Source organism: Vicia villosa, linkage group LG4, assembly GCF_029867415.1.
Source record: "Vicia villosa cultivar HV-30 ecotype Madison, WI linkage group LG4, Vvil1.0, whole genome shotgun sequence".
In the NCBI taxonomy this organism is placed as follows: Eukaryota; Viridiplantae; Streptophyta; class Magnoliopsida; order Fabales; family Fabaceae; genus Vicia; species Vicia villosa.
In genome coordinates, this window is record NC_081183.1 from 45,567,168 (window position 1) to 45,579,272 (window position 12,105).

At 36.7% G+C, this 12,105-nt stretch overlaps 1 protein-coding gene across 1 annotated transcript in view; it reads right to left on the minus strand.

The window, feature by feature from the left end:
* The window catches only part of LOC131597150 (zinc finger protein GIS2-like), a 35,828-nt gene extending 24,205 nt beyond the window's left edge, over positions 1 to 11,623 (minus strand). Inside the window, exons 1-2 of the mRNA XM_058869861.1 lie at positions 11,287 to 11,623; positions 10,810 to 10,958 (exon numbers count right to left, since the gene is read on the minus strand). Of these exons, the coding sequence (XP_058725844.1) occupies positions 10,810 to 10,958; positions 11,287 to 11,623 (486 nt within the window). The remainder of the gene's footprint in view (positions 1 to 10,809; positions 10,959 to 11,286) is intronic.
* Between the last annotated feature and the right edge of the window lie 482 nt (positions 11,624 to 12,105).

Consider the following 12,105-nt stretch of genomic DNA (forward strand, 5'->3'; position numbering starts at 1 on the left):
CAACCATTTTATATCAAATTAATAATTGACAAAAATTTGATTAAAAAATATGCCAAAAATAGAATAATAATTAAATCATTCCAATACACATCAGAGAAACCCAAACCTTTTTTTTTCAAGCTCTTTTTCACACAAGTCTCTTCTCTCACTGTAAACACTTAATCACCGCAAATCTCTTCGCTAAACACTTCACAGGAACCCAAAAATATCTTTGTGCTATATTTTATTTAGATTAAAATTGACAGAAAATTGTGATAACGAAGAAGAACATGAAATAGAATTAGGATAAATTGTATCGAATACAAATTGTTCACAAGAGAAGAAATTATCAATCACCAACTACAATTATGCAGTAAAATTAAAATCTTTTCTTCCCTTGATTCAAGTGGAACCAAGTGTATGTCGATGATCTTGATGAATCTCGACCTCGATCCTTCCTTCCCTATTCTCCGATTGTTGCTAGCTTGTTGAGCGGATCACCGATCCCTCAAACCCTTAAGCACAGCTGAATAATTGTGAAGCAAAGCAGTCGTAAAAAAACCCAAATCACGCTTGATATTGGAGGAACAAAACCCTAAGGAACCATGCGTCGACCTATGAGAAGTGAGCGTCGACCTATGAGAAGTGTGTGTCGACCTATGAGAAGTGTGCGTCGACCTGTATATGTTGATGAGTCGACCTCAAGGTCGACCTGAGGCTTCTAGAGGCTTCCACAAAATGTCATTCGTCGACCTGAACAGGGCCATGCGTCAACACATGTTGCTCCAACATGCAATCCAGAGTGAGGAAAAGGAAGAGGAAGAGGAAGATGCAATATGAATGAATGAAGATAAAAGATGCATGGCCCGGGTCGACCTAAAGTCCCAAATTTGGGAATTTAAGTCTCAGTACGTCGACCCAAGGAGAAGGTTGCGTCGACCTAAATGAAGCAGTAGCTTCATCTTTTAATTGACAGTAGAGTAGGCCGACCTATAGATAGATTAGGTCGACATAACTGGCAATCCTTTTCTCCTTTTTTTTAAAAAAACTTCAATAGGTCGACGTAAGGTCAGTTTGGGTCGACTCAAAATGGTCCAAAATGCATGTATTGCAACAAATAGTCAGGAATTGAATATGCATGCTTAATCTACCACATGTAATGTTGATTGTTATGATTCTTAAACTTGACACATTATGCTCATGATGAACAATCTATATGTAATTGAGAACTATTGAGAAGCACATAGGATGCCACTATAATCATGTTAATTGATTGCATATTACAGAATCAATAATATTTTTGGAAGTGAACAACAAACATGTTACCGCTTTCTCGATTTTCATATATGTTGCCATCATGGTATAAGAGATAGTATGTTCCTTTGATCAATGTAGCACGATCCTTGACCAGTTTCGTACTACCTTCACACTAAAGAAGAATGTTAGCATGAACATAAACAATAGATAGACGAGAAAATAATTAGATAGACATAACCAAATTTAGCTCAAATTAGAGATATCCAATATCCCTAATTTTCTTTGAATGTTCAAGAAAGGCTCGGTTGCAAGAGGTTTAGTAAAGATGTTCGCTAATTGTTTCTTGCTCTCAACATGTTCAAACACAACTTCCCCTTTTTCTACATGATCTTTTAAGAAGTGGTGCCTTATTTCTATATGCTTGGTTCGTGAATGTAAAACAGGATTTTTGCTTAAGTTGATGGCGCTTGTGTTGTCACACATGATATGTATTCGGTCAAGTTTGATGCCAAAATCAATAAGCTGCTGTTTGAGCCACAATATCTGTGCACAACAACTTCCGGCAGCTACGTATTCTGCTTCAGCTGTAGATAACGCGACTGATACTTGTTTCTTGCTGTGCCAACTTATCAATGAATTTGAGAATAGATGACATGTGCCACTAGTGCTTTTTCTGTCAGATTAGCATCCTGCAAAGTCGGAGTCGGAGAATCCCACCAAGTAGCATTCATTTTCCTTAGGAAACCATAGACCATATGTGGTAGTTCCACGGAGGTATCGTAGAATTCTTTTTACATCCTTTAGATGTGATTCCTTTGGGCACGATTGGTATCTTGCACACATGCATACGCTAAACATAATGTCCGGTCTTGAGGCCGTGAGATACAATAGAGAGCCTATCATGCCTCGGTATAATTTTACATCAACCTCCTTACCGTTTTCATCCTTGTCTAGGTTACCATTTGTGGCCATAGGTGTGTCAATCTCCTTTGTCTCACTCATCCCAAATCTCTTTAGAAATTCTATGCAATATTTAGTTTGACTAACGAAAGTTCCATGACTTAGCTTCTTGATTTGTAGACCAAGGGAGAAGTTCAATTCCCCCATGAGGCTCATCTCAAATTCGCTCTGCATAAGCTTAGAAAATTCTTTGACAAGTTTTGCATTAGTTGACCCAAATATTATATCATCTACAAAAACTTGAACCAAAATTATATCTTTTTCTTTTCTTTTAATGAAAAGAGTAGTATCAACTTTATCCCTAGAGTATCCTTGACTAAGTAGAAATTTGCTTAAACGCTCGTACCAAGCCCTAGGGGTTTGTTTGAGACCGTATAAAGCACGTTTCAACTTGTAAACATGTGTTGGATACTTATAATTTTCAAAACCGGGTGGTTGAGCTACATAGACCTCTTCATTAATATAACCATTTAGAAAATCACTTTTAACATCCATTTGGAATAGCTTAAAGTCTTTTGAGCAAGCATAAGCAAGTAAGAGGCGAATTGCCTCAAGACGTGCTACGGGAGCATATGTGTCCTCATAATCAATATCATCCTCTTAATTGTAGCCTTGAGATACCAACCTAGCTTTGTTTCTAGTGATAATTCTGTTTTCATCAAGTTTATCACTAGATTGAGAGTAACTAAGAAATATGCCTTCGTCCGCTTTAGCATTAAATGTTGTTTACTCTTGTGCCATTAAACACAATGTCTCTTTTCTTAATATGTTCGATTGTGCAAACAGAATTTGTAAAAGTTACTTTGAAATCTTTGTCGCACAATTGACTAATACTTAAGATATTGTGTTTAAGACCTTCTACTAGTAATACATCAGATATGGTTGTGGTAGATGGGTTACCTACACTTCCTTTACCAAGTATAGCTCCCCGATTGTTGTCTCCGTAGGTGACATACCCCTTTTTCTTTGCATGAAACTCAACAAAAAGTGATATGTCTCCCGTGATGTGTCTTGAACATCCGCTATCAAGGAATCACAACCTTTCGGCAATGTCAAGACACTTTTCCTGCAAAATTAATTTAGAGTGGAAGGTCTCCAATTTTCATTGGGTCCTTAGTAGGGAGTACATAAATTGTTGCACTTAGGCAACCATTGAAATACTCCTTTATAAACTAGAATCCTCCTAAATTTGCATTTTTCAATGGTGTGTCCCTTTTTGCAACAATAGTAACAAGTAATATGATGAGAATATGGTGTTTTGCTAGTTGATACTTTTGGTACAAAAGTGTATTTGCTATATAAAGGAGTATACGATCTTTTGAATTTATTAGGATCAACCGCAAAAGTCACTTTTGGTTGTAGAGCCTTATCTAATTTCCCCTTAAGATCTCTTACCTCTTTTTGCCAAATGTGACGTGTCTCACAACCAAACCATGATGGAGGATCTTCCTCAATTTTATTCTTTTGAATATCTAACATAGATTGTTTTAAGGCTTCTCTATGTAGTTCTTCAAAAGCTAATTTTAATTGAGCATGCGATACCTTATCGATAATTTCAGGTTTAAGATGACTTACACGTTTCTTTTTCTTGTGTTGATGATCCATAAGACATAAGTTTGCAGATTCTTCTTCATCGCTTGATGAGTCTTCACTTGAGGAATCACTTTCCCATGATATATAAGCTCTTCTAGGTTTGTTGTGAGTTTTGCTTTGATTCTTGTCTTTCTCCTTCTTGAGATATGGACAATCCGGTTTGTAATGACCAACTTTGCCGCAATTGAAACAAGGACCTTTGGATTTTCCTTTGTTGTTATCATCTTGTTTGGACTTGTTGAATTGCTTCCTATAGTTAATCAAACTTTTGTCGGGGTGTTTTGCTCCATTTCTCCTTATGCATTTGTTGTATCTTCGCACAAACAGTCCCATTTCCTCATCATTCGAGTCTTCCTCATCACTTGTATCACTATCCTTTTTCTCTTGCTTTGAGGTCTTGGAGCTTGAAGCCTTTAGAGCTATTGACTTCTTCTCTACCTCTTTCTCCATGTTCTTATCCTTCTTTACCTTTTTTCTCATGCATGTCAAGGCATTTAAGGTGTTGCTCATGTTCTTCAAGTTTACCAAAGAGAGTGGTGATGTCTAAGGTATTTAGACCATTTGCTTCCTTTATAGCTGTAACCTTGGGTTGCCATTACCTGTTTAAACATCTTAAAACTTTGTTAATAGCATTTGCATTGGAAACAGGTCTATCAAGAGAATTTAAACGATTTATAAGATGTACGAATCTCTTTTGCATATTTTCAATGGATTCACCACTTTCCATATGAAAGAGTTCAAACTCTTGAGTTAACGTGTTGATTCTAGCAAGTTTGACATCATTCGTGCCCTCGTGTGCAACTTTCAATGTGTCCCACATAGCCTTAGCAGTTTTACAATGGGAAGCACAGTAGTATTCATCAACTCCTAGAGCTGAGATCAGAATATTTATCGCTTTCCAATCGTATCCATACTTCTTTTCATCTTCAGCATTCCAACTAGTTTCTGGTTTAGGAATGACAGCACTAGCCACATTGGTCATAGTAATTTAAAAAGGACCATTAACGATGGTTGTCCAAATGTTCCTATCAATGGAGTAGATATGAACACACATACAATCCTTCCAATAGCCATAGTTTTCACCGTTGAAAACTGGAGCTCTACTGTGAGCCCCTTTAGGTCCGGAAGCCATATTTGTCTGATAAGTGTTTCTCGAAGCAAGGAATAAACCAGAGCTCTTGATGCCACTTGTTAGACGCTAGGCCTACGTATCTAGAGGGGGTGAATAGATACTTCAGAATTTATTCGGATTTTCTTTAAAAAATATGGCGAGAGCGTTTAGGGATCGACTCGCATCTATTCTGAACCGCTATGGGAAGGATCAGATATGTTTTTAAACCAAAAACTGATTATGATGTGAAGATGAAAACTATTAGAGAATCAACAAGTTATAATGCGATAAATTGTTTAAGTGTTTACTTGGATAACCTTGTTTCCAATGACTTTGATTAATGAAGAAAGCAATATATCAAACACTTCGTGTATAATGACCAAATTGAATTATGAATCAATGTGTGGTGACTTGTGATGTTTATGCAGAATCTTATCACACAAGTTTAACACTTTGATACGTTGATTGATTTGCTATTATAACCAGAATTAAGCACAACGTAAACGAAAAGATAAAAGCAATAACAACACGATATTTGTTCAGGCAGTCCGTCGATCGTCCTCGCTACGACTACATCTTCCCCCAATTCCAAAGGGGAATTGGGATGTCTTTCACTATGATTGAAAAGAGTTTATACAAAGAATATAACAAAGCAATAATGATAAACTGAATATGTTGATTCTTTGTATCTTCTTCCCCTTGATCTTGAGCCAGATCAAGTATCTTCCAAGAGCTTGTCGTTGATTCCCTTTCTGTAGTGTTGTGAATTGATCTAACCCTTGTTCTTCAACTTCTACACTCAGCTGAATCGTTGATGAAGCCTCTTGACAAAAACCCCCAAAATTCACCAATCTTGGAGGACAAAATCCGCATATTTTATTCACCAATAACCCCACAAATATTCACCCACTAGGAACCTTCAATTCCTTTCCAAGGACGTTATCAATCTTGATCACAAACCCTGACCACAAGAATTGTTGTGTGTAATTGTGTTGGAGTTGAGAAGAAGATAGAAGATGAGAAGACTTTGTGTATATTTCAGTTGTTGGTGTTTTCTTTAATAATTAGCTGAAAATGATATATATATATATATATATATATATATATATATATATATATATATATATATATAGGTGCTAGCACAGTTGAATGAAGGCAGACACATAATTTGGCAAATTTTGAGGAGATAGGTCGACCTACTCGATTGCTTGGGTCGACCTAAATGGAACAGATTCAGCAGTTTCCAAATTGTATTCAGTTGCGTCGACCTGATGGGTCTCTGGGTCGACCTAAAATCAGGTGACTTTGGTTCTTTTGGTTTTCATCAGTTTTAGGTCGACCTAGGCAGTTTGTTGAGTCGACCTATATAAAGCAGAAGTGAAACCTTTTTACTTCCTTCAGTTTGCGTCAACCTAGAGACATAATGGGTTGACCTAACTGGACCAATTTCTTCCACAAGATGGATGTAGTATTCTAGGTCGACCTAGGCTTGTGTTGAGTCGACCTAAGATGTCCAAACATGCCAAAATCTTGCTTTTCCTTATATCATTCACTTGTAGCTTGATATTTGTTCAATGAAGATGTTTGCCATGAATAAAAAACTATTGATGGGTATATGCTTGCACTTACAACCCAGACCTCAGTGTCATACCCCAAAATTTGCCCATACTATTTCTCTGATACAAATCCAAATCAATACACAAAGCTCCTAGACACATTCCTCTACAAAAGGCTATAAAACTAGGGTTTTGATTTCTTCAGAGAAAAATCAAGTTCTGACAACCCAAGTGGACCTCATAACTTTTCATATGATTCAAATAACCTCTATGCCAAATTTCAAGCCCTGATTCAAAGGATAGCTCAGTCAATGGCCCAAACGATCAATAATCGACTGGTTGATCTAAAAGTCAAACAATAGTCAAACCACAGTCAAAACTCCTGATTTTTTGTCAACATCCTCATATTGAAGTATGATTCACCATTTGATCAAAAATTGATCATGGTTCATCAAGGAAAGAACAAAAATCAATAAATCAGAAAGTTTCTAAATTAGGGTTTTGCATAGGAAAAGTCAACTGAACTTTGACCAGCCATAACTCTCATATGGAACATCCAAAATTTTCCATCCAAAGCTCATTTTAAAGTAAATTTGATTCTCTACAAAATTGTGTCTCACATGCCAAGTCTAAAAATACTTCATTTGAGAGATATGGATCAAAACATTATAGATCCTTTTCAAAAGTCAACAAAAAGACACTTTTTTCAAAAGGACATAAAATGAGCATGGAAAATAGTTTTGATATGAGACCAAAGACACTGGTTAGAGGACTCTCTAAGGTTTCTAAAAAGCCCTAGAACACTTCCATACCTTAAAAATTGAGAGAGATAGGCCTTGTCAAGGTTGGACTATTTTTGAGGGGAAAATGTGAAGAAACTTGAAACTTTTTGCAAATGGGCCCAAGTTCTTTTTACCCAATCTTGATCGACAAGTCATTTAAAGTCTCAAAATCAATCACCACGAAATTTTGAACATTATTTGATTTTTTATGAATTTTTTATCATTTAAAATGATGATTAATTTATATAAATCATATGAAATTCAAATATTCAAATGGAGATCTTATTTGAATCAAATCCAATCATCATTTAATCCCATATTTCACACAAATTCGTGCTCCTCATGAGTGATAAAAAATATTGAAATTTGGCAAAAGTAGAAAGATTGAAAAATCATATTTCAATCAATTTCCCAATCAAAGATTTAAAGGGATTCACTCCAATTTTGTTAACCTAGATCAGTTTGTTATATAAGCATAACATGACCAAGGATTAGAGGATTTTGCTGGACACGGTTTTGCAGCCAGAACAGCTTTGGTGAAGCTCTTAAACTTTTCAAAAATTCTGAAACCGAACTCAAGGTTAGAGGAAAATTCCAAGCGCTCCAAGCATTGCAATACATTCTCCTGTGTTTCTTGAAGCTTTCCAGACCATTACCTACAATCAACGCGCTCAGAATCATTATCGTTATCCCACGGTTTGTGTTTTTTCTTTTATCCTTCGATTACATCGTTTCATGCCTCATCAATGAATTTGAGTTGTATATTTGTGTTTGTTACCATGCCTGGAATGATTCTGGATAAGTAATTTGCCTGTTATGTGTGCATCCGAGAATTCACCATGCTAGGGTTCGGTACTTTTGATTTGGGACTTTTTGATTTAGGGCGAATTAGGCTTTGATATAGGTGTCGTTGAATTCGTATGGCCAAAACGAATCGGATTATGGTGTTAGAATTCGTTTTTTGCGCATGTGTGAGGTTTTGATAATTCGCAGGTGTAATAAATATACGTTTTTACAGCTAATCTGTAAAAAATGCTGTAAAAGATGAGACTGCAGGTGACAGCGAAGAAGATGATGTGCTGTCTTCGTTTCATTGGTCCGTTTTGAATTTTCGCGCACAAATTCACCATCTCATTCGCTTCCTATTATAACTCGTTGGGAGCACCTAATAAACGTGAAACGCAGTTTGTCGGAGTGGTGAGAAGCGCTTGCTGATCACCCTAGAGTCAGCGGTTCGACCCTTGCCTCTAGCATTCTTTTTTGGTATTTTCTCTTTACAACATCTCACGCAGCTCGCATACAAAAGGACCACCATACACCTCTCGCTCCCAGCCGTTAGATTACTGGGCCATCAAATCCAACGCATGCTAGGACGCCAGTGCACCATAAGCCTCACACGCCTGCCCACATCCAATCATAAGCTGAGTTTCCTATATTTTTTATTTTTATTTTCTTTTACATAGTTTTCATTTATTTTATTTCCTTTGTTTAATTTATTTATATAATTTTTTTTTCTTTTTTTTATAATATATTTATTATTATGTTTTATTTATAATAATTTTATTTTATTAAATATTTATTTATTTAATATTTAAATTACATGTTTGTTCTAATTATATACTTATTTGTTTTCTTATATTTAATTATTTATATTATTTATAAAATTCATATTCCAAAAAATCCATAAAAATTATTTTTACACTCGATTTAATTTTATTATCCCGATTTAATTAATTAGGTCGCGAGACCAATAATTAATTAAATGGTTCGTATTTCTTATTTACTTTGTACCCTAATCAGGTTTACGAAGATCCTGTCCTACACTGAAAATATTTCTGTTTCTATGCCTTTTCAGGGTCGACTTTCCAAATACCTTCCGACTACGCGCCCGATCAAGACTCAAAGCTAAGTACCCTATTTATTTTTAAAAGTCTATTTTGTTTCCTTTTGATTTTAGGGCTTGCCCTTAACTTTTCTTGAACTGTGCCTACATTCACCCTCTTCTTTTCTGCCTTTGCCTTCCTTTTTCAGGGTTTACCTCCGAGGCTTCCACCGATCGCCAACCATATCAGATCAAATGCCGAGCTAAGTATTTTGTTTATTTTATTTGTTTTCTTTTAATTTCTTTATTCTTTTATTTTTAGGGTCAACTGTGTTTGCCTTCGAACCGATAACGCACTCACTCCTCTGTTTCTTCTTTCTTGTCCAATTTTCAGGGTTTGTCGACTGCCAAAGCTACGAGTATTGGTAACCTTAAACCCTAACCCTAATATTTTTTGTTTTAATTATTACTTATGCCAAACCCTATTAGGGATCCGCTGGTTTCATTTTCCCCTTCCCCATATTGCTATTGTTATTGCCATATTAAACTGCGTGGTTAGTAATCCTAGGGAGTGCAAGCCTTGTCAATTGAATTAGATAATTAAATTTACAAGATAAAATATCTGAATTAATCACGTGATTGTTGCACCCACACACACTTTTGGGGTAACCTCTCTGTTGCATGTTGCCTGTTGCCTTGTGTTTTTTGCAGAATAGCCATGTCCCTCGAATACGAGGATACCTCAGCCATGTTGCCTCGATAAATAAAGGTCATGTGACCCTAATGATGCTGCCTTCGATACACTAACATGACCTCGACCCTCGGAAGTTGCCTATGAAAAAGGCTGAGGTATCTTCTAGTTGCCTACGAATAAGGTTATTCTGGTCTTTCCCTTAGACTACCTGCCCCTCTATGGCATGGGTCAGTCTTATGGCGAACGACATTACGACGATCGTTTAACCTCCAAATGAAAGGCTTTCTGCCCTCTTATGGCAAGGATAGACCCTTTCACCCTGAAAGGCTAAAAGAACTAATTCTCAAAACTATAAGGTAAATTGCCCTTAATTGCTTTGCCTTGTTCTAAAGTTTTTTTTTATATTCTTTCTCAAAATTCTTCAAAAATGGCTACGCTCATTTACGAGCTAAAGTCCACTTTCCTTCTTCTTCTACATTTATGAAAACAAAAGAGCAAAGCAATTAAGAGCCCATGGAAAACCATGGATGCAAAGGGTGCCTTACACCTTCCCTTTGCATAATTACCCCCGAACCCAAAATCTTTTTAAAAGGTATTTTCCTGTTCTTTTAGCCTTTCCGATATTTGGATAAAATAAAAGTCGGTGGCGACTCTTGCTTACCGTACATTTTTCGATTAAAAGTCAGTTCACCGTATTACACTCAGATTAATTTTGCTGAATACACATTCTCCAACCAGTTGATCCATCAAATCATCAATTCTAGGTCACGAATACCGATTCTTGGTAGTAACTTTATTCAACTGTCTATAGTCTACACACAATCTCATAGAACCTTCATTCTTCTTTACCAACAACATCGACACACCCACAGAGACACACTAGGATGAATGAATTCTTTCTCCAACAACTCTTCTAATTGACTCTTCAATTCAGCCAACTCAGATTCCGACATACGATAAGGCGCCATCAACACAGGACTAGTTCCAGGAATCAATTCAATAGCAAATTCCACTTCTCTCTCAGGTGGAAATTCTCTAACGTCTTCCGGAAAAACCTCTGGATATTCACGTACAACCGGTAATTCACTACTCACAACTTTTCCTTTCAATTCCATTGATGCAAATAGCATAAACACAGCAGCCACGTCTTTAATCGCCTCGCCCACCTGTCTAGCAGTCATTTCCAAGTCCTTAGCACCAGCAGCTTTCAGAAAAATAATTGTCTTCGTAAAACAATTAATATGAACCCGATTGAATTCCAATCAGTTCATTCCCAGAATAACATCAAGTTGTTCCAACGGAAGGCACACAAAGTCCATTCTGAAATCTCTACCAAAAATATCAATCGGATAATTCAAACAAGCAAACGAAGTAGTCACTAAACCCGACGCAGGAGTGTCAATAACCATACTTCCATATATATCAGATATTTGTAAATTCAATTTTTGTAGCATAATCCAACAAAATAAACGAATGAGTCGCTCTGGTATCAATAATAGCAATTAAAGGTGTGCCATGGATAAAACACGTACCTTTAATCAACTGATCCTCAGGAGTAGTCTCGGACCCAGACAAAGCAAAGACTTTTCCACCAGCTTGATTCTTCTTCGGTTTCGTGCACTGTGGATTGTTATGACCTTCTTCATTGCAGTTGTAGCAAGTCACACTCTTCATTCTACAATCGAAAGCAATATGACCCATTTTACCAGAATTGAAATACTTCTTCTCTTCACTCTTGCACTCATTCCTACGATGTCCAACTTCACCATATTTAAAACAACTAACAGGAGCACTAGAATCTCCACCACTAGGCCTTTTCCAATCACCAGCTTTTGGATTTTCGCTACCATATGGCTTACCTCGGTCCATATGTTTCTTCCCTTTCTTGTCAACCAACTCGCGAGAGTGAGATGACTTCACCTTGATATTATCCTCCTCAAAGATCCTACTACAATCCACCAAATTAGCAAATTGACAAATCCTCTGATACCTGATACCTTGCTTGATCTCATCACGAAGACCATTCTCAAATTTGATGCACTTCGATAATTTTCTAGCCCCATCATTATAGTAGTGAGTATAGTACTTAGAAAGTTCCACAAACTTGGAAGCATACTTAGGAACAGACATATTACCTTGCTTCAGCTCCAAGAACTCAATCTCCTTCCTTCCCCGAACATCTTCAGGAAAATACCTCCTTAGGAATTCTCTCCTAAACACAACCCAAGTGATTGCTACACCATCAGCGTCAAGTTCAGCTCTAGTAGCAACCCACCAGTCATGAGCTTCTTTAGATAACATGTGAGTAACATACCTCACCTCCAGGTTCTTAGTGAAATCAACCACCCGAA